The sequence below is a fragment of the Atractosteus spatula genome, chromosome 12 (assembly GCF_055471065.1).
Source record: "Atractosteus spatula isolate fAtrSpa1 chromosome 12, fAtrSpa1.hap1, whole genome shotgun sequence".
Taxonomy (NCBI): Eukaryota; Metazoa; Chordata; class Actinopteri; order Semionotiformes; family Lepisosteidae; genus Atractosteus; species Atractosteus spatula.
In genome coordinates, this window is record NC_142717.1 from 30,214,301 (window position 1) to 30,237,427 (window position 23,127).

General features: G+C 36.1%; 2 protein-coding genes across 2 annotated transcripts; one reads left to right on the plus strand and one right to left on the minus strand.

The window, feature by feature from the left end:
* Positions 1-1,063: 1,063 nt before the first annotated feature.
* Positions 1,064-10,297, minus strand: LOC148822880 (uncharacterized). Its single transcript, XM_088929615.1, has 8 exons — positions 10,248-10,297; positions 7,952-8,137; positions 7,244-7,354; positions 6,352-6,408; positions 5,063-5,170; positions 2,354-2,472; positions 1,549-1,594; positions 1,064-1,138 (listed from the first exon to the last, which is right to left on the minus strand). Coding segments are annotated over exons 2-7 (564 nt in total). The 5' UTR covers positions 8,120-8,137; positions 10,248-10,297; the 3' UTR covers positions 1,064-1,138; positions 1,549-1,593.
* Positions 10,298-14,567: 4,270 nt separating this feature from the next.
* LOC148822881 (membrane-spanning 4-domains subfamily A member 4A) lies at positions 14,568-21,965 on the plus strand. The gene is made up of 8 exons (XM_088929268.1): positions 14,568-14,593; positions 15,338-15,387; positions 16,657-16,818; positions 18,240-18,338; positions 18,649-18,705; positions 19,310-19,432; positions 19,943-20,059; positions 20,600-21,965. The coding sequence occupies exons 3-8, from the start codon at positions 16,657-16,659 to the stop codon at positions 20,666-20,668; spliced, it is 627 nt and encodes a 208-aa protein (XP_088785394.1). The 5' UTR covers positions 14,568-14,593; positions 15,338-15,387; the 3' UTR covers positions 20,669-21,965.
* The last annotated feature ends 1,162 nt before the right edge of the window (positions 21,966-23,127 follow it).

The following is a 23,127-nucleotide window of genomic DNA, read 5'->3' on the forward strand; positions in this document are numbered from 1 at the left end:
AAACGTTTTTTTACATTTATGAAGTTACAATTTACGATATCTTAGAATTTGGAATTTCAGCACCACCAGCTCTGTAAACCTTCATAGTGAAAACAATTAGAAAAACACTGATTAACACATTATCCAGGTGGTGCTACATATTTGTGGTGGTGATGGGGAGTCCCCATTACCTGTAAAGCACGTTGAGTGTAGTGTCCAAAAAAGCTCTATATAAGTGTAAAGATTTCTTTTTTGAAAGTACCAAAAAATAAGGTTATACAGTACCATTTATAGAATTATCCATCCAATTGATCACACTAAAACTGTACAATATATCAAGAATCTTTATGCATATTTCTAACAGTGAAATGGCATTTCAACTATAGTAAATTAAAAATTCCCACCTAAAAGCATATAATAAGTTGATTGTTAAACAAGTGAAAAAAAGCATCAGAACAGGAATCAGAAACAAATTCAATTATTTTATTTGTAGCAGTTAGTACAGCAAAAAATACAGTGGTTGATATACCAAGCACTGAGCACTCAAATTAAGCAAAGTATTTAACTACAATGATTTTAAGTTGGCGTCATTCTGGAGCCAGGATCTCCTGGGAGTGAAATCTTAACTGATCTAGGTTGTTATCCCAAGCCTAGCTATTTCTGACTTGATTTGCAATTGAAAAAAGTGAATTAATTGGGGGGAAAGTGAGTATATAATAAAAACTATAATATAGTTTCCAAAATCACAACAAAACAATTTTTATATTCAACATATTTGTCAAATGCCTTAATTGTCTCCAACACAAACTAGGCCCATTCATCATATTTTCATTGTAAAAGCCAATGACTCCCTTAAATGGCTTAGTCTTTTTTTTGTTTTATAAAAACAATTATAATTTACACGCACTGAATACATCATCTCTCTTTGTAAAAGTCTGAAGGAACATTTATAAAAAAAAATTAATGGCAGCTTAAAGTAAGAGACCTTCTACTGAATTTTTTTCTTTGATACAAACCCCTTTTAACAGTCTGAAGCTTTCTGACAATTCAGAGTTCGATGACCAAATGTGCTGAAGTCCAAGGATGCAGGGTGAGCTTCTGTTTAAGGAATCCTTCAAAAGTCACAGAGAATGCAAAAATATTCCACAGCCAAGAGTCTCTGGAGAAAGAGATTCAGCAAAATGTTAGTTTTGTGTATTTATATCTGCAACAGAACCTTTTACCTCTTTACAGCCTGCGGTTCTATGCAAACTCTACACAGAAGGTGCCCCAGGCAGGAATCAAACCCGAGCTATAGAGCAGTAGCACTCACTGCCACCCCACCACACTGATGACATTTTAAAGCCTATTTAATTATTTCTAACACTAATTCAAACTCAGGATTGTACAGATACTGACAAGAGATTAAAATACATAAATAAAATCAGATCTGACACCAATCTGAACACTTTTATGGACGTATCTCCTCACAGTATGGTAGCAATAAGTAATAAATCAGGCTGCACAATTAATAAGACAAAGTATTAATTTTCAATGATTTACAAGCACAAATATACAGCATATACTCACATTATGTGCAGGTATTTATAGAACTGTGAATACCAGTCCCTGTCTTCTATAGAAACAAAGGAAACAGAACTCAAACCTGCAGCTGAGACATGAATACTGTAGAAATCCATTTCTTATCAATTAACGGTCTTCCACAATCACAAATACTAATTAAATGAAAACCACAGTCCATCACTAAACAAATTAGGGATTTCTGTAGCCTGGTAAATATGACAATATAGGAAATAAAGATTTTCACAACTACAGGTGACCTAAAACCCATAATTGGTCTGTTCAGTGCTTAGATTGCCTGAATATGTTTTGGTTTGTCAAAAGAGTTGCCCTCACATGGTACTGTTTCTCTTCAGACTTTCTCCTTTTCTGACTCTTATCTATTTACTGTATTGTCTAGTTATTTAGTCTTGGGGCCTGCTTTTCCTGTGTACCATCCCCTAGATTTGAAGAATGACTTAATAATTTATCATGATCTATTTGATCATAGATAAATATGACTAAAACTGGCTACCTGGACTTGTGGCTCAAATGGCAAAATAAAAGGACAGCTGTGCAAAAGCTCCGAATGATGCTTACTGTCTTACCTTAAAATATGTAGATTTAATTAATCTTAATAGATTTAATTATTAATTAAATTAATAGATTTAATTAATGATTGTTTTAACTCCTTTACACATACAGTAACAATATCTATTTACACTGAAATCTAGCCTGAAAGTATGGAACAGAAAGTTTTGGCACAACACATTTTTGCACAAGAACAGCATTTTGCACAGTTCTGCAAAGGAAAATAAGTAACCCCATGACTCACCATTCTGGTGCCTTTATGTGATGAATCTGAGTGCGTGTCCAAAATGTCAACGGAGCAGTAATACACATCTCCAGCAGAGTCAAACACAGGATAACAGCCTTAACTTCTGCAGTAATTTTCTGTTTAATAAAGAGGATTATTGAACTGGCTTGTTCAATAATTCAATACAGAGTATCAAATGAAAACATTAAATTAGACTATACATTTCAAATAAGAGCATTTGGTGTACCTCTATGAATCAAGATGGAAACCTTGATTTTGAAATCTTAAAATTCCTCTTTTCACATATAAACAGGTAAAGTGGTTTACTCTCAACATGGCAGGCATTTTCTAAACTCATTCTCTCTGTATAGGAGGCACCCAACCTCATTCTCTGTCCAGCATGTGTGCTTGATTACATTACAAATCCAGATTGGTAAGAACAAAGAAAAGCTTCAACTTCTCCAATTAAGCAAATAATGAGTTTAATTAGTTAATAAAGTGCTTAGGTGGAAGGAAAACCCTCTGTATCCCCCAAGTTGTTCTCCCCTGCTATGTAAAGAAATGGTGACATGGAAATTGATCTAAACCTGGGTAAAGTTCACACTTGTGGTGTGGTACTGTGATATAAGACTTTTTGGACTATAAAAAGGGGCACTGGATGTCGAGTGTCAGTTAAAGGGTTCAGCCTCCAGAGGGCGACAGTGACGCCTGTAGAAACACGCAGGAGGGCGTTGGTCTCACTGGTGTGAAGCCAGACTGACTATGTAAGATCAAAGCAGTGCTCAGTCTAGGTGGAATCAAGGGAGTTGGACGCTCGTTGGCAAGTATGTCAACGTATACATCCAGAGCTCACGGGGAGCTAGAACAAACCAGCTTTCGTGGTGAGAGGACGGGAGAGTTTCTGTCAGGTGACAGATTCTCGCTGACGGGCGTGTCAAGGAGACGCTTGCGGAGGGAGTTTTCATTAATTACCCCGGAAAGGGCAACTTACACCACAGTCCCAGTCCAGACAGCCTGATCGAGGGGAGAGTCGGACTGTCTGAGCGACAGATCCTCGGCTGTGAGGTGTCCACTAAGGGTGAGCAAGACACGGGGAACTTCAAGGGACCGGACTGTAGTGGGAAACCGTTAAACCCACGGGTCAGGAGTGAGCGGGCTAGGAGTATGGAGACCTAGACCTAGACGATTGAGGTTGATGAGAGCAGGGGAAGCTCTCAGCGGAATATCGGCTCGCAGGTAAAAAAGACTGGTGCAGAGCGAGACCGGCCAAATGCAATCGTGGGACGAGGTACTTGACACCGCTACTCTAAAAACAGGAAACTGCTTGGTTAAAACGGGAGTTAATGTAGCGTATCTCCTCCACGCTCGGTTACCACAGTGGATATCCGTTACAGACTAATTTTATAGATGTATGACAGTTTTTATTAATAGTGCATCATCTGTTTGTATTAAATAATACATAGTATATTAACTTTTCTCATCCCTGGTTCTGAAATACCCATGTGTCTTCTGGTTTTCATTCCAACAGAGCTCTTATTGCAATAATCTTAATGAACATTTCGTTGTTTAAAATTGTACTCCTGTAGCTTCTAAATAATTCTTATTGTGTATCAGTTAATGGTGTGCAAACGCAGGTGAGACTGACACTATTAAATTCACTCTCATTCCCAAATTCCCTGTTTCAAAGTGATCCCATTTGGTAAATTCTACCAAATCGCTGATATAATAAACCTGAGTGAAAAGAGAACTGGAGCCCAGTACCAGACACAGGGTACTTACTCATTTCTAACTTTGTTCTACTATTCAAGTACTGCCTTAAAATACAGGCAAACTGTTCAATTCAAGAGCCTGGTGATCCATAATAACATCAAAACTAAGATTAAATGAATCCAGAAGACACAGGGGTCCTCCAGGATCAGGTCTATATTGGTCTCTTTCTGGCAATTCCTCTCCACGCTATTCAGATAAAATGGATAAAACATCAAACAGCTCATTACGGCGGCTGATTGTTGTACCTGAAATGCACACTAGGATATAATCCAATGCTTGCATTTTCATTCCTGTATTTAACAGAGGCAGAAGTTCTATCATTCCACTTTAAATTGTTGTCTGGACATGTTCTTTGAGAAAAGGTTTTAAATTGTGTGGCATCCCTGGTTGTGCATTAAGACTGTAGTATTGCTGTGTTGGGACGGATGTATTTTTAGAAATGAATCTTAACTAAGGAGTGAAAACTGGTTTTCTCAAGGCATAAAAAAGCACTTGAGTCTTAAAAATCGCATCAGAACAAACAGAAGCATAAGAGCAGAGGCGTATCCACAGGACATGGCAAAGATGACTATTGTCTCTAAGAAGACAGTCTTCTGGATGTCCCCAAACAGAAAAAGAAAACATACTGTAAGATGATATTGAGCAGCAAACATGATTCTACATGTAAAACCAGCAAAACCATCCTGCTTTGAATAAGGTGCCACAGAAAAGACAGGCATGTAAAGAATAAAACTGATTGGTCAAAGAAATCTGTCCCCTCCAACTATCTAACCAATACTGGATGTTTAGGGCTGCTGTACTGTTACAATATGTACAGTATACATACTGTAGGTACCGAAAAGAGCATTTATTTAAAGTGGATTTTCAGGAGGAGGAAAGAAAAGAATGCTTTATAAAAACCTCTTAGGGTAACTGACCACAAAATGAAGTAAAAATGTACATTCTTGCACTACTTACGTTCATTGAATGTACAGCGTACACGGTCCAAAAAGACAAATCGACTGAGATCACCACCATGCCAAGGCCTGCGATCAGGAAACTTCCAAAGTTCATCCTTAAACAGATCTGCAGAATATAAGAATATTAAGATGTGGCGAAACCAATTGAAACCAAAGATTTTTTTTTTCCATAGATGATTATTAAAGTATTTCTAAAATCAGGATTAAGCAAAAAAAAACTAACTCAAGTTGAAATACAACAATATTAATATTCAGTCCCTGGTTAGGCAGTGTATAACACATTTCAATTTCACTGAAACAAACGCAGAGGTACTGTATCAGATTCAAGTGGAACACCACATGGAAAAACATGTGAAGGTCACTGTAGAGTGACTTCAGAAAACATTACTCAGCCCTAGGGAATATATAAAATGGCTCTGGACTAGTTAAATCTCAAATTCAAGACCATCATGCAGTCTTCACCATTGCATGCACAACTATTACAATAGAAAACTCTGAATTTAATTTAAAGATCAGGGCTTAAACTGTCATTTTCCACTCTTTAACCATAGTTGTATAGTATTGGTGAAGCAATTTAATCAACACTGCTTTCATTGCACACAATTACAGAATCAAATCACTGTTACAGAAGTGTTTAATTTACTCCTGTAACCAGCCCTGATTACCATTAATCTTAGACTACCTAGTTTCAATTTTGGTTCACCAGTCCAGAACTGATGAACTAATCAAGATCCTTAATCTTCCAAACACAATTTTGTTTTAGTACTGCAAATTCTATTCCTGAGGAAATAAATAAATAAATGAAATGTATTTAATTCAGGGATGTGGTACATAGGGCTTTATAATGTAATTCACTGATATTAAAGCATGTAAAGCAGTTTGTAATAATTAGGACTAATTTGAAATATGGATATGTGGAGCACATCCAGGTTGATGCTACACATTGGTGGTGGTAGAGGTGAGTCCCTATTACCTGTAAAGCGCTTTGAGTGGAGTGTCCAGAAAAGCGCCATATAAGTGTCACCAATTATTATAATATTATTATCATTATTATTATTATTATTATTTGATCTGCCACTTTCAATGACATTGTGGAGATTGTGACTCCTTTGAGAACTGAATCACAACTTAACATTTTTTTTAATGAAAAGAAACTTTTATTCATATACTGTACTGTTTTGACACCAGACTGTTGTGGACGCCGTATTGAAATTCAAAATTCAGTACCAACCTGCCACAACTTCATTGAAATCAGGGTCATGGTATTTATAAGTGTACAGTACTTACTGGCAGGAGTCTGGGAAACATCTTTACCAGGACAGAAAATAAGCCAGAGAAGAAAAACTGGTGATACAAAAACGGAAAAGGTAAACTTCATGCATGCTATACAAGAACATCAATACACAATATTATACACAAATCCACACCTCCAAAAAATAGTTTTGCTGTCTACAGATGTGAGAGATAATAAGTAGTATAAAAACAGGCACCCTAAAGACAGCTTTCTGACTTAAGTCAGACAATGTCCTGACTTATCTGTTGCTGCATTTGATGTCTTTCTTTTCTCTGCCAAAGTGTCAAAAATGCATACGGACTGTGTCTGTTAATAAACGTTTGATAAAAAAATAAAAAGTTATTTATATGTAGAAAGAGCAATGACTATATTAGCCAGATCGCATAGGGTACTTTTTTTTACAATGATCATTTGAATTTTAACTGTGTAAACTGAAGTAAAAAATGTTTGCTGTTGATCAGAATCTTTTATTATTTTGTCCCTTTTTTGTGGTCTTTTAAATGAAAAGTATGGTACTGTACAGTATACCTGTCTGCTTTCTGAAGAAAGTGTATGTGTGGTTTTAAAGGACGAAGAACTTGGAAGACAGCACAGGAGGGTTGCTTTAAAATTATAAAAATATTACCCAGTGATATAAAAATTATTTTCTATTTGCCAAAAAAGTAGCTAATTGCAAATAGTAGTAAATCGTAAGTGTGATGAGTATTATCGTAATCATAGAATAAACTCAGTGTCTACAACATTTATAACACACGATAAATGAATTGCTTTTATGACTGGTTAACAATAGCTTCCTGAACGTTACAAATAGGATTTAAAAAACGACGATCAGTTCAACGTTAATTGCTTATTACTTCACAGAAACAATCAATCAGTCAAGCTTACCACAAAACCTGTGACAAAGGGCACTTTGAGTATTGTGACCAGGGAAGTTGAAGATACTGCCAATACAATGCCCAAGCCAAAGTTCACTGTCCCGATAAGGATTTGAAGAGCCTGGAAACAGCATGAAAGGCAGAATATACAATAGTGAAATTAAATACTACAACTTGTAGTACAAGCTCAGTTTCTGTGTTAAAAAGTAGATGGTCAAGTGTGGGATACTGTACGCTCACCGTGTATGTTACTATCAATAACAAGACAGATCCTGTGGCGTGTAGCTTTCAGGACCAATTCAAAGGGCTATGTATTTTGTACGCCACACGACTAACACCTTAAAATCTACAATCTCCATAAATAATAAAAGGTTAACCACTTCTATATACACAGTATATACAACGGTCATGGGTAAAAGCGGAACCAGTGTTTAAAGGTGACAGACAAGGTAAAAAAAGGGTTCATTTGTTTTTGAAACGGGTACGTTTCCTGAAGATTTTTGGTATTAATTTCATACAAGTCTGTTTCCTTGTTAGACACAGAACCCCCACGCTAATTTAAAGTGATAAAGTTTTAAGTGACACCAGGTAAAACTGGGATGTATTTTTAACTCAACATTGAAGAAGGAGCAGTGTAGCCAGTCATTTGGGGGGCTGGTGTTAGGGGTGGGGGCGTCCTCATCCGTCTTTTACCCATTCCGGAATGGAAGTTCCTTACTCCTAGTGCCGCCGGTTCTTTCTTCAAAAGCATTTCCAGCGGTTCTCTCCTACTGGGAAGCATCGCAGCTGGCTCGTATCTTTTTAGGAGTGTAGTTGCCGTATCCCCCTCCTCTTCATCAGCAAGTTCAATCGTGTCGTCCGTTACCGCACCAGCAAACGAGGCCATGATGAGAGAGGCTGATGACTAAAGAAAATACATCTTCACCAGATGCGCAAGCAGTGACTTTCGAGCGCTTGAACGCTCAGTGTCATGACAAAACAAACCTGTAGAGGTTATTGTGCCATACTCTGAGGTAAAGCACACCTACAGTATGCATACTGTATATGCTCTGAAACTCAATAATTAAAACTATGAACGACTTGCTGTTCACCACTGCACGCATTAAAATTGTTTTCATGCTTCCTAGCAATCAGGTTTTTTTTGTTAAGTAATGGTCGTTTTTCCGAAGACGAAAACAGAAAACTAGATCATAAAACACCATTTTGCCGATTCCTGTGGTGATTTTCATTTTAGAAGGCTCAATCATAAATTGAAAAGGAGGCAAGGAAGCTGTTTTGTCTCATAAACCTCATTTCCCCTGTCAGAAATTTCTGTTCGCAATTCTGAGATCTGAATTGCTTCAGATAAAAAAAAATCCCTTACAGGGTGTGTTAACCTGATCACAAACACCCCGCACCTGTTAGCGAGGCTACTGCATCAGTTACAACAGGCTCGGTATCACTCGGACGTCAGCAATAATAATAATAATGATAATAATAATACCCATTCATCGTATGTTCTGCATGCACTGAAATAAATGGTTTTATTCTTTCCCATATGTATAATTATCCTGATTCTTTGAGATGGTTTTATCCTTAACATCAGAACAAATATTAAATTCTATGTTCTGCACTCTGTTTTCACGTGCGGCTATTTGCTCTTTTCTCGTTTTGGTCACATATTTTGTGTCATTGTTGTTTTAATGGGCCTTATTACCTTTCTATAAGGAAAGCGTTACATCACTGAACGTCCTATTGTACTTATGTATTTCACTTTATTGTAATGATTCCCACAGTTAAAGACTAGAGATTGTTCTACGGTGTCAGGGTCTCGGAGTTTTAGTCCCGTATGAAGAAAAACATAGACTTGGGTTTAGAAAAAAACTGTTCTTGTAACACTTCAACTTTATAACATTACTTCTGAGCTACAGTAATAACAAATGACATTATACATTTTTATCTTACATACACAATTAAAATCCGACTGTACAGCGCTAATGCACTACATGTGGTGTTTGAAGTTTCAAATAATTATCTTAGTCATGTCAAAACTGTTTTGCAGGAATGTGAATAGATTCAATAAATTCATTTTAAATTCATTTTTTAAATTCCATTTTTAAAATGTATTTTCTTATCTCATATACAGCGTGAAATATAAAATAAAAGCTCCATATTATTGTTAAATCTGAAATATAATACACAAGCTAATGCTTACTTAATGAAAAGGTAAATAACACACCATCCTGATAAAATCGTGTTTATTTTTAACGTTTTTTTGGCGCTTTCGTGAGCCAATTGGTGTAAATGTTTCAAACATGGGTTTGAAGATATAAGGTTATAATAATAATTATATAATTTGCGAAAGGCCCACGCTTAACCTTTTGCTACAATGCTGTTATGAAATTTTAAGACTTTTCCAAAAAGAAACATACCATACTTACAGTACATGGTACGTTTTAGAAGAAACCCTTGATCTTTATGGTTTCTGAAAACGGGATTATATTTTGTAATCTGGGAGCTGAGTCGATCCACACACGAAGATCTGGTGTTATCCCGTCTCAGACGTTTTAATTATATTTCGTGAAATAAATCATCATTGATACTTGTCGGTGTCAATGATCATTTTTCATTGTCTATCTTTGTTCTGCGGCAGGTTGTATGCGGAGCCAGGATTGCAACGTAGGACACGAAAATGTCTAAACCGCTTGCAATACACAACAGAAAAATAATTAACCCTCTGCGTTCTCCACGTTTAAAAAAGTACATTTCAACAGTAATAAAACTGCTAACATTTTAAATAATACGAATGAATAGGGATGAAATCTAAATGAGCGCACGTTGAAAACTGCCGCGGTCTATTGTGCGCTTTGAGCGGAAAAAAAAATTGAAAATGTGAAAAAATATATAAAACTTATCTTCGCTTTTGTCTAGCAAAATCGACCGGAAAAAAAATCAAACTCTTATCTGTCAAAGTCTTGAATTATGTTTAAAATTACGTAATTGCGCCCAAAACGTGAGTTTTTTTAGAAACTTACTGCAATTGCTGATCTTTTCCACACCACCACTGCTTCGCTGTCCAATTGTACTGAAATGATATTATCGCCCCAATCTCTTCTGATTTCCTCTCTACCCACTTCCTCGACTATTCTAGAAGCTCTAAAGGCAGAAAACGCTCTGTGGTTTGGGCCATATACCTGTAATAAATTAGAAGAACAGCAGCCATCACTGTTTCGAAATGTCGTGTGCTGTCTGAAAGAAAAGCCAATTGGGTTCTATTAAAAAAAGTTGGTGCTGAAATGAATAAAGGAAATAAGGGTTTAAAGCTCTGACGTCTTCAACGTTAATTGCTTATTACTTCACAGAAACAATCAATCACTCAAGCTTACCACAAAATCTATGACAAAGGGCACTTTGAGTATTGTGACCAGGGAAGTTGAAGATACCGCCAGTACAATGCCCAAGCCAAAGTTCACTGTCCCGATAAGGATTTGAAGAGCCTGGAAACAGCATGAAAGGCAGAATATACAATAGTGAAATTAAATACTACAACTTGTACAAGTTTCTATTTTAAAAAGTAGATGGTCAAGTGTGAGATACTGTACGCTCACCGTGTATGTTACTATCAATAACAAGACAGATCCTGGGAAAATGTCTTGAAATGTGGCGTGTAGCTTTCAGGACCAATTCAAAGGGCTATGTTTTTTGTACGCCACACGACTAACACCTTAAAATCTACAATCTCCATAAATAATAAAAGGTAAACCACTTCTATATACACAGTATATACAACGGTCATGGGTAAAAGCGAAACCAGTGTTTAAAGGTGACAGACAAGGTAAAAAAAGGGTTCATTTGTTTTTGAAACGGGTAAATTTCCTGAAGATTTTTAGTATTACTTGCATACAAGTCTGTTTCCTTGTTAGACACAGAACCCCCACGCTAATTTAAAGTGATAACGTTTTAAGTGACACCAGGTAAAACTGGGATGTCTTTTTAACTCAACATTGAAAAAGGACCTGTGTAGCCAGTAATTTGGGGGGCTGGTGTTAGGGGTGGAGGCGTCCTCATCCGTCTGTTACCCATTCCAGAATGGAAGTTCCTTACTCCTAGTGCCGCCGATTCTTTCTTTAAAAGCATTTCCAGCGGAAATGCTTATTTTCCAAAGGAAATAAGGGTTTAAAGCCCTGAAGTGTTTTTGAATACAGGGCCCAGCGTGTTAACTCGAAAATAAATTACTTAGAAACCGTAACAATAATAATAAACATAAAATGGACGGTTGTAAGTACTGTGCCGTGTGCTTCCTTCTTTGCTGGACTATCTGTTGTTGAAAAGAGATGGATATCAAATGTTGAGATCAATATCAAAGAGTTGTGAGAGCCAAGAACGACATTGTCGAATCTAACACCCTCTTTCTTCAAGAAATACCTTATGATGAGATCCTCCGACGAGCAAGTAACCAAACTAACTTGTAAATGTATTTTAATTTGAGAATGAGACAAGTAATTTTCTGGATAGCGACTCGTCTGAGGCAAGCTTATCCCCCCAAACACATTTTAGACCAGATATCCCTTAATATCCCTTAAGACCAAAAAAAACGTAGTGGGGATTGGGAGATTAATTCTCGGGTTTAAATACATGTTGTCTATTTTTTCCCTGCCAATTTAGGAAGCTTCTTTTGATCAAATTTGAAACTTTTTAAGTGCAACCCATGAGGAATATTCTTTGCTAAACATGTAAATGTTGATTTGCTGATCTCAGAACAACATAAACTATCACTAAGCGAATAGGAAATGATTACATTTTTTTCAAGAATATTACATTCATTACCTGGTAGTGTAAAGTAAATATACTGTAAACTGTACGTGCGATTAGGAATCAAGTCTATATTAGGACACAGTGACATTTTTCAAGTGCTCATATAAATAGCATGATCTTAGTCAGTCTCCTCTTATTAGTGTTGAGTCTCATCCTTTTCACCGTTTATTGTACTGTTATCAACGTGCGGGAATCATCAGATTAGGCTGTGTAAAATTAACATTCTACGCAGATTGACAGAATTCATAAATGTCCCATAAATATCGTATTAGCCTGCGCTCAACGATCCTATTATATTATTACCTTCAGCAATAAGGAGTCACATGTTTGACAAGTCAGAAATCAATAAGCGCGATCCTAGAAGAAAAAAAAAGGTATTTCATGAAGAACAAAGATGCGCAGTTCTTGTGCTCTCTGATGTGTACAGCGGTTGATTCACTTAACAGATTCACTTTGATGAGGCAGAGAGGAACTAAATACCTGCAGAACGGTTTAAAGTTTCTCAGGGGTAGTAGAATACAATCATCAGTCGTTTTAAAGATCCGCACAACTCTAAAAAAAATAATCTAACAGAATCGTGAGACCATGAAATTAATTACCGTAAGAGGTGAAGTATAAGTACGAGGTTAAAATGAATGGGCTTTATAGAGGTTTGAACAGGTAGGCGCGTCACTGCATCAGTGAACCGTTAACTTCCCACACACCAGCACTTCACTTATACAGTCTTTGGACTCGCTTTCTTCCAGTTCCCAACACGAGTCTGTACTTTCTGCTCGAAGACTGTGGAATGATCTTCCAGCTCATATGAGACATACCATGTCAGTCAGCACTTTCGAATACTTTCGAGTCCAAAAACTCACTTTTATACTGCAGCTCTTAATTCTGCTTTATCATTGGGTGATTGATGCTATTTTTAATTGTGGATTGCTGTCTCTTTTGTTTTTATCGTGCAGTGCCTTGAAATGTTGTACCATGAAATGTACTCTATTAAAAAGATTCTTCTGCTACTTCTTCTTGTAATCCTTCACATGTATAGTTGTAATTAATTGACTACATATTATGGAACCAATATGCATCATTTTTTAGAACAGTTATATATTTGCAAATACTAATAAACAAGGTACAAATTGCTTAGCACAGAATTTCACCATAGTGATTAGTCTATGAACTGTGCAGATGTTCAGTTAGGGGTTCATATGGTTATGCTAATAAGGCCAATGGTTCCAACATCCTTCTGCAGAAAGCGATTTTTTCTGAGGTTGAATGAAGTGCGTATCATCTCTACCTCGCCTCATAGCAGCTACACTCTCGCTTTGTCTGATCACCGCAGTGCCCACAAACTACACAGAAGTGAGAAACACGGTTTGGAAAAAGAAGCGCTCTGCGCGCTCCAGTGTCACACCTTCTTCATCTGATCAAAGATTTTTTTTATCATATGTATTTCACTTGAGACTTGAGCATTTTTTTTTTGGTGTTTGCATTGTTTTGAGCACAAAAACGTAGAGAAGAACAAGTAAATAAATATTCAAACATTCTACAGCTACTCTAAGCTTAAAGCCCTTCAAATGTTGATACGCTATATTCTGGCGTAACAAAATACAAGGATGATGAAAAAAATAGACTTTTTTGTACGAACGAGTTTCGATTCAACTTTTAATTTAGTAGTTTTTTCAAGAGGCTCTCTTTAAGAAGGGAACACGTAGGGAATAATTTCACACTGAAAAGGAAACAAAACATTTCTGTTGTAGATCCTTTTTGGGTGTACTGTATAAGCAAGACTCGACAGTGCGGTACAGTATATGTACGAACAATTTAAATTATAACAAAGCACATTATTTTTCATACACCAGAAGGAGTATTCAAACACGAAACGTGTTTTTTTTTCTTTCATTATGTTTTTACAAGTCCATTTGGACAGATTATTGTTCGCTTACAAACATACCTTCAATTCTATCTCCAAAGTGTACAAAATGTGCCGAAACAATGTAACCAGTTCCATTGAGGACTAAACGAACACTACCATTAAAAGTTAAGATGTCATCTACAAAATCGACAGTTAGCCGATGAAGAAAATTTGAAGAAGTATTTCTGTTAAATGATCTGTTGATAATCACATTATCCTGTTTAGGATTTGTTGGGGGAAATTGCTTTGACTTCTATTGAGTGCTTGTCGTGGACATGCATATTTCTTTTTGTATTATATCTAATCCTGTATGGCCAGCATGGACTTTTTGAAGATACGCACTATTTAATATAGCCTACTATAGACTTGTGTATATAGATAATATCGTAATTCAGTACACATAATTAGACAAAGTTAGATTTCAATACAAAACATCGCATAATAAGAGATTTAAAATTGCGTTTCATAGTTCACTGTCTAGAATTCGGACCCAGTGTTTATAAATTAATTGAGCGATTTCATATCACTTGGCAGATATTATTTCTGTGTAAAATAAGACCCTTTCCTTATCCCCCTCCTACTGTGATGTAAAAGGTCTCGCTGACTGACTACTTCAATAGAGCAAGAACAGTAACACATGCGACTACAAATACTCGACTGCAGGTAAGACAATCGATGCTTTGTAAATATGTATTTGACGTGAACAAAACCTTCCAAAATCATCAACAAGTGCGTGCGTGACACAGTATTTCCCTTTATTCTGAATGAGCACCCTATTAAGACTTAAAAGAACAAAAAGTCCTAAAATGTACTTTTACCTTCTTTATGATTCAATGGTTTTTTTTATAGGATAACTTCAACGTTCAATCTGATTAAGATCTCAAGAAAGTTAAAAGTCCAGTTAGACGAAATAATCTTTGCGATCTTAATTTAAGGCCGATTTAAATTATTTGAAGTATGTCTTGAACGAAAACGAAACGACTTTACCAACTGGCAGATACAGTATGAGAACCATTTGAATTGAAATGAACAGAATTTGTAGTTTAAACAAAAGTGACGTACAATACATTTTCAATCAAATACTTGAACAATAGCGAACTATTGACTTAAAAAGTATCCAAAACCATAGCCCGACAGATGAGCTAACTGTTGTGTTGTGAATGAACGCTTTTTTGTCAGATTGATTATACAGTAACTGCTTCTGGAGAAAGAAAGCTTTACATTGTTTGGTATACACGCATTAAATTTTAAGTTACAATAAAAACATTATTTATTCTTTTGAAAGGTCGGAAAACAAAAACGTATTAAATGCATGACAGGTTACTGCTGTGCTTAAGAAGATGTGTTACAACCATTACGCTTTTGAAATGCTGTAATTTATTCCAAATTTCTCTTCTGTTGCTGTAGGAATCTATATAAAATCATTTTAATCACGTGGATCCTTCACATTCCCAGAGGTATGATCTTGTCATTCTTCATTTTAATGTTTAATCTACAAATGTGACCACTGTAACATTACCACCTTCAGCATTTTTGGACAGTAGTCTCCAATTAGGTAACATTCGGATCTTTATTGCAGTGTAGTAAAACAACAGAAATACAGTATAAAAGATTAAGAAGACTCCTTATTAACATGTATATTGGAAAGCAATGTACTATAGGGTATTCAAAATTTCACCACAGGGTAGTTGTACGGTGAGCTACTGCGGTAGCCTCTACTGAAGGCTTATCTGACCAACAAAAGATACTGCGCAACTAAATCTTTCTTGCAGATAAAGGGGACGGTCGACATTTCAGGCTACATTTTAGGTGTTTTTCACAACAAACCTTTATATTCAACATGCACACATGAAGTGAATGTCCACAATGCATAGCCTAATTAGCTTGATTCGACCTAAATAATTTTTACACGATATTAATTTAAATAGATAAAAATTAATTTGAAATTAATTAACAGCCCATCTTACAATCATTTTACAAGTATGGATGCCATGGACCGAAGCAGCCATTCCAACGACATCGTGTTCATATATAATCCCCAGAGCACAAACCAACACATCCAGACATTAACGTCTGACACATGCACTTAATGTATGGACGTTATGCTTAGTACTCGTGGAATTATATTATACATATGTGTCATTTCAATCAACGAGTAAAATTAGTTTTCATCCACTTTACAGAAGGGAATGTATCCTACGATCTTGTGTCTACTAAAGAGAATTACATCTTATGAGTAGAATAATGTGTACAGGTGGGTAGTTGTGTCAGCATGTGTAGTCTGCAAATGAACAAGTAATAGGTTTATTCCATGCTGAAAAGAGAAGAAAGAAAACACAACGTTTCGGCTGTGAAGCTTTCTTCGGGTGTGTACGTATAGAGTGTGTACGAATAATGTGAACGTCAACCATGTATTAACTATATAGGCTAATAACCTACTGTATATTCAAGAGAAACAAGGAAAGGAAAAATGAAAAGTACTTAACGAGGTGAATAGATTTAGTAACGAAAATGAAATCTGGGTTAACGCAGGTGGCCACGAGCTGGAGAGAAGACTACACACGTTACGGAAGCAAAAATGACACGCGATTAGTGCCGTGTTTATACCATGATTTTTCCTTTAAAGCTTGCTCTACATAAAAGTATGTACTTTGAGTTTTTTAAAGGTAAAGCCATCCGCAAATATTCAGCTAAAGCATACTGTTTTATTTTTGCACTCTTTGCAGATGGGGGGTCTCACGTACATGTCAGATCATACCATGGTAATCACAATCCCCTTCTCAATGTTCAGCGATGAGACAGAGGATGTCAAGGTGTTGGAGACATTTAACTGCGTCTTTAAAGATGTCTACAAGGTGTTTCTCAAAGGGCAGCCGAAAGCTTTAGGGGTATGATGGTTTTTTTTTCTTTGCCTTGTTTGGGTTTCAGTATAGGTTTAATTAAATATTCGTCCATAATGTGTGTTATCTAAATACTAAAAAAATAAAACAGTAGAAAAATGTTTTAATTTAAAACTACTCAACTAGTTTATGAGTACATGTTAATTGCTGGTATTTAAACTGTTGTAGATCGTTCTTTCTAACTTTTTGTCTCATGTGGATTCGGTTGACCGTCCTTCTACACTGTTGTGGTTGAAGACCGCTTGTTGTTGGCCGATGTATGTCTTGTATTCAATTTTTTATTTTGTTCATGCAGCTTTTCAACTATGCGCCTATACAGTAAGTACATTTAACGCATGACATGAAAGCAAGTCTACATTGTAGAAATGTAGTGAAAATGTAGTTTAGAAATCATTATTATTCGATATTACATTACATCACATACAAAAGTGCTTTTAAACAACCAGATTAAAAAAAATGTTTATCCACAATACTATACACGCGCTGTGTGCGGCGATTCACAAGGATGCGCGTGAACCAAAATAAATCATATTAAACTAAATTGTATATAACCTATAGTATAAACTCATATTTATAAACCACTAATATTTGATTGTAAAATCTACAGTAGCTACTAACACATTGTATATCCATTTTTGTAAAAGTACAAAACGCACGTTTACCAATGCCCAAATTTTCATATTTTACTTTGCATTAACGGAAGAGTGGACTGGCGTCCCGACTAGTCCGGTGCTTATAGACTTTGGCTTTCAGAAAGCAGAAAATCGTGTTTTTACCGTCTCGCTCTGCAACACGATCTTTTTGTGGAGAAAACCACACATTTGCCTGTTTACAACAAGGAAGTTATTTTGTTTGTTATTTTTTAACAAACTGGTTATGAATTAAGAACTAGTGACCATTAACTACGAATGTGTCTGTGTGATAGGGAAGGAGGCGTACTGTAGATACTACGTTTTACGCACATTGATTTCTACAGCACAGAAAGCAAGCTTACTAGAAACGATGTTTCGATTCAACTCGCGTTAACTAATAATTAAAAAATCTGTGATTTTTCCCTTAAAATGGTTTAATAAAATTTTACACGGACAGTCCTCATGAACATATACAGAAACACCAGTCCAGTCCAGTCGAGAACGGATGGTGATACAACGTCTAGACTTACTGTATAACACATACACCTAAACAAAGTAAAATTAAATATCACTGCAGCAGTTTAAACGATGAGAAATATGTTAAATGAACCTTACAGGCGCGTAGAGGAACTTAATTTCTTCCCTCTTATTCTTCTGAATGAATTTGTTCACCTCTTTTAATAAAGAAAAGTTTCAAGTTATAACAGAAATCTAAGACATTTCAGAGATCATTTATATTTTTTCTTTTTTTATTATTTCTCTTCGTTTTAATTTCAGACAGCTCAGATATTCATTGGATTGCTAAGCATCAGTTTTGGACTGTTACTGTATCAGTATGATACAGGATCTCTGTTATCCACTCTTCCCAGTATGCTGGTAAGGAATGTTCTTGCTTTAGATAAATACCAAAATTATCACTCTGTATCTTAAATCTGTAACAAAACTATCGCACTTGCGTCAAATGTTTTCTATTCCAATACTTAATTTTCTAGTTGTCCTTATGTTGTAGAGTAACAACAAATATTCAGATTTCTGAATAATTGCAATACAACTTAAAAAGCTCAAGAAATCAGTGAACCAGAAAGTGGTACGTCTGACACAGAAACTTAAGCGTTTACACTGTATTACTCTTTACACAACATGGTGTTTGTGAGACTAAAGTGTCTGTTTGTTTCTTTTATATAAGTTCATTGTTTCTGGAACTTTGTCATATTCTGCAGGAAGTGCTCCAAACATGTTAGTGGTAAGTACGTGCAGTATGTATCTCTGTCCTTTGACAGCCATTGGTCTCTCCCTTAAGAGAAGTCAAACAAATGGTGTAGCCTTGTCAGTTTACAACACTTGTACGTGATTTTCAATCCAAATGGAAAAACCGCTGGTGGTCTTGGTTCCTGGATTGACTTTTGAACCTCATATGCAAAATATTATACAGACTTCCTTTTTCTGTCAGATCAAATATTACTAAGTAGCGAGTAATGCTGTCTGTTTTTGTAGGTGGAAAACGAACTCACGTTTGTCTCTTAATTAAAGGATGGATAATAAGATAATAAGAATTTAAAAAGGTCATAACTGAGAGAAGGCCCCATTACCGAGATTATTATACAGTACTCTTGCTTGCACACAACAGTAGTCAAGAATAGAGGTCTTGAATTAATCCATACTTTACTCCTGTCTTTTCCTCTGCTTTGAATTAAGCCTTTAGACCCCGCCAGTAGGATTTACATCTCAAAAATGTAAATTTTTGACCGACCTCCCCTTTCTAACCTAGCAGCCAATGCCCGACAAATGCGAATTTATGTCTTTTGAATTTGGGGTTTTCCAACTTGTTTTGTCTCTCATATTTCCAGATGAAGACATCATTCGTCATGAACATTTTAAGTTTCTTCTGGTCTATAGCTGCTTTAGTTCTGACCATAATAAATGTTCCTTGCACACTTCAATCAGACAGCAAATGTGAAACCATCAGAAATGTAAGTATCACTCCACCAATACTACTTAGAGCAGTGACCTGGTTTTACTAAGATTTCTCCCATCCCGGTAGTAACCAGACCCAGCTATTTTTAGTTGCTGGTTATACCTTCTCTTTCTGGTTACTGTATTTTAATCAAAATGGCTTGCATTCACACCAGCTCATTCAGCAGAGTATTATACTGGAGTTGGGTGAAGGCTACAGCAACAGCGTCACACCTACGCTTTTAACCCACAACCTCCCACTTCCAAGTCCAGAATTGTAAACCACACTGCTGCCCTCTTCGTCATGAGACTCTTCATCCTGTTTTGCATCATGCTTTCTTCTTATTATTATGTGTAATTCTATTGCAATATTATGTTTAAATAATATCTGGTAACGTTTGGTGCATCACCATCATCATCATCATTGTTATCATCATAATCAGCATCATTATTTTGTTTATAAATTGCTGTATGCTGTATGTAATTGCTATATTTTGTTATTGCTGTTTGGTGCTGGTTTGTTTTAGATGATCAGAGGAATACAAATCATGAACGCAGCTCTCCTAGTCCTTGAGGTGGTTATCAATGTGGTGTTGCTGCACTTGGAAAGCAAGGCTGTGTGCCGTTCGCACTTTAATGTTCTGGTACAGTACACACTATTATAATATCAATAACTGTGTCCCCTCCTAGTATAAAAAATAATTAAATAGTAATAGTCATGTACAGACTTTGATTTTGAATACCAGACAATCACTTTATCTAATTAAAAAAAAACATCTAAAATGATTGTCAGCCCTCTTTTGATGTGATTATGTAAACGTTTAGTAGGATACATTAAATATTTAAAAGTTCAATATCCATTCTTATTAACTTACTAATTTACTCCAATCTTGTCTGATTTTAATTTATTAAAGTGTTTTTCACATTTAATAACATGGATGTTAGTGATAGAAATAGTTTTGCTCCTGCTCAATTCTTCTCAAACTGAGACTGAAATGACGTCTCAAGTATTCAAGGTCCTCCACTTACTCTTTCACAGGGGGACACGAGAGAATAAACACCCGTGAGAGACAGAAGAATAAACGTCACAATCGTGACAATTTGCTATTATTGCAGCTAACAGTGTTGTAGCCAAATGTGGCTGATGATTGATTTGTTAAATGGTTGTTTTTGTTTCTTTTCAGCCTGTGATTAATTTGAAGCAAGATGTAGCTGAGAGATCAACAGCACATCCCAGCTCCTCTTCAAAATAATCGCTTAACTGCGGAACTGTATGGCGCTTTAGAATATAAACTGTGCTTGAATGACTGCAGAGAGAGCAGGCTTGCACTGTGGACAGTGCTCTTAAAATGCTTTATAATGTCTATATACTGTATGTTTTTATACATGTTAGTGCTCAAGCGCTAGACTGTCGCATAATAATCCAAAATCCTTTGCTCTGAAAGAAATAAAAATTTAAAGGCAGGGCAAAATTACAATACAAAAGAGATTTCGTTCTATTTTTGTCCATTCAAGCAGTTTTATCTAAATAGAGGTAACTCAACCAGCAAATGGTTCACTGCACCCATTAGTCACCAGGTTATAATTCAGAGAGAGGACCGCAGTAAATGTCTGTAAATAGTGTTATTCAGAAAGACGCTGTTTTAGAAACTAGTAAACGTTCCTTCATTTGCATATTAATAAAGATAACGTTTTTCTTCACTCACTTCCACGATAATTTGAGTGAAGCGCCTTGCTTAAGGCTATAACGACAGTGTCCGAACGGGGATTTTAATCAATAACAACGAGTTGCGGTGCGAAGCCGAAAAGCCTTTCCACTACTGCACACTGCCACCTAGAGAGACAATGCGATTCTTCACAAAAATTCCCCTTTTCTTCGTCAGGGCCTCATTTCACGGGAATGGGAAATCTCTGGGTGCGGTTACAAAGTGTAGCCGCTAGGTGCCTATACTCTAAATTACATTTCAGCAGGGTTTCCAGGGCAATAAATTAATAAAGGCCCTGGAAAATAAAGGCATCGCATTCCAGCGCGGATTCAGCCACTAGTTTGAATTAGCGAGGATGTATCGCAGCTGAGTTCAACAGAACCCCCTTTTTAAAGGAGTGGCTTAGGAACAACTGGCTAGGTTTTGTTGCAAAGAGTGTAGTGAACAAGGGCTAAGAGGGTCTGGTTGTGTTAGATCCCTGCATGTTACTAGTGTGTAGGATACAGTTCTTTAACTGTGAGGAGTTAATAACTAGGAGAGAACAGTATGCTCTTTGCTGTCTTGGGTTAGGAAAGGGTTATTCTGCTATACTCTACAGCCAGTGCTGTGGAAAGGAACTAGAGAGTCTACATATAAACAATTTCCAAAAATGAGGGGTACTAGCAGAAGGAAGTAACAGTGCTGAGCACTTTTTTGAATTTGAGAATCTACCTACAACCAGAATCTCTTAATATATAGGAATGATTGCTTTTAAATGATGTGTAGTGGTAAAAATCTGATTTTTCTCTAATGTCTACTTAAGAACTGCCCCAACTATAGGTATAATAAATAAGCTCTTTTTAAACCAAGGTGCTGTGTGTCTTTTGTAATAAGACATAGCTACCTAGTGTGCTACATACTTGTAGGACATTTGGCCTTCTAGAATTAAAGTAATTGTTGATTGAAATATGGGATAACTGAATAATTATACATGAAATGTATACATTTCTCAAAAGTAAAACCCATCTAATGTTGCAATATCAAATGTATTAATAGGAAAAGAGCACTTTTGTCCATGTAGGAGGATATGATTTAGAGTTTATCTGTACAAATAATTTACTAAAGTTGTTTTTAAGAAGTAAACAACCTAGAAAGTGTTTTTTTATCCACCAGTCAACAAACTTTATCCATGATGTGATATTTGATTTTTATGTTCCACATAAATCTCAAATGTAAATCTATGGACTGAGAAGAAATTTAAAGAATACTCTTTAACTGCTCACAGAGATATCAATCATCTTTAAACAAAACACTCTTTGGCTGCAGCTTTATTTTCAAGTATGGTAGTGTTATTTAGCTTGAATTGAATACATTTTGGTATAAGAATTACATCCAAACAGAAAGCAGCCTGATCTACTCAATACCAAGGGCAGATCTCATCCTTGTGTACAGTTCTGAACCATGTCTGTGAGAATGATATAAATGTTGTACATGAATATTTTTTCCCATATGTGCATGATCTCCTACATTCTTGTCTCAACTTCATTTTAGAAAGACACTTACCATCTTTAATTTTTTTTCTCCCGATTCCTCTTGGGCTGCAAGTGCAACCATAATTTTAGTTCTTTGGCGTTCTTTAGTAGGTCATTATTCTTCATATACAGTACATCTGTTGAGGTTATTACTTATCTAGAGAGAGAGTCCTCTGGTTATGTGTGAAAGAGGAGCTACAGTACAGCTGATGCTGAATATGCTGATTTAAACTGTGACTGCACCTTCTGTAGCTTTTAAACTCTTATTCACCAACTTCACATGTAACACAGGAAAGAAAATAGTGTTGCAAATGCCCACAACCCTGTAATGGATAAAGTGAAAATGGATGGATACATTTTCTGGAACATGAATACTATAGTTATAGCTTATGTACTTTCACAAAAAGGTGTCAATTTGTTTTAAGCCCTGTCCCCAGCAATACAAGCTTGTGCAGTGAGACATTGCAACTTGCCAATCACATGAAAGCTTATTAT

What these genes read in the sequence shown, in the direction of transcription:
- LOC148822880 (XM_088929615.1), bottom strand. Translation starts at nt 8,119, where the DNA reads ATGGCCTCGTTTGCTGGTGCGGTAACGGACGACACGATTGAACTTGCT. An exon ending in CCTTTGTCACAGGTTTTGTG is followed by an intron (nt 6,409 to 7,243) that starts GTAAGCTTGACT and finishes TTGTATCACCAG; the next exon opens with TTTTTCTTCTCTGGCTTATT. An exon ending in TGTTTCCCAGACTCCTGCCA is followed by an intron (nt 5,171 to 6,351) that starts GTAAGTACTGTA and finishes TATATTCTGCAG; the next exon opens with ATCTGTTTAAGGATGAACTT.
- LOC148822881 (XM_088929268.1), top strand. Translation starts at nt 16,657, where the DNA reads ATGGGGGGTCTCACGTACATGTCAGATCATACCATGGTAATCACAATC. An exon ending in CCACTCTTCCCAGTATGCTG is followed by an intron (nt 18,339 to 18,648) that starts GTAAGGAATGTT and finishes CTTTTATATAAG; the next exon opens with TTCATTGTTTCTGGAACTTT. An exon ending in AATGTGAAACCATCAGAAAT is followed by an intron (nt 19,433 to 19,942) that starts GTAAGTATCACT and finishes GGTTTGTTTTAG; the next exon opens with ATGATCAGAGGAATACAAAT.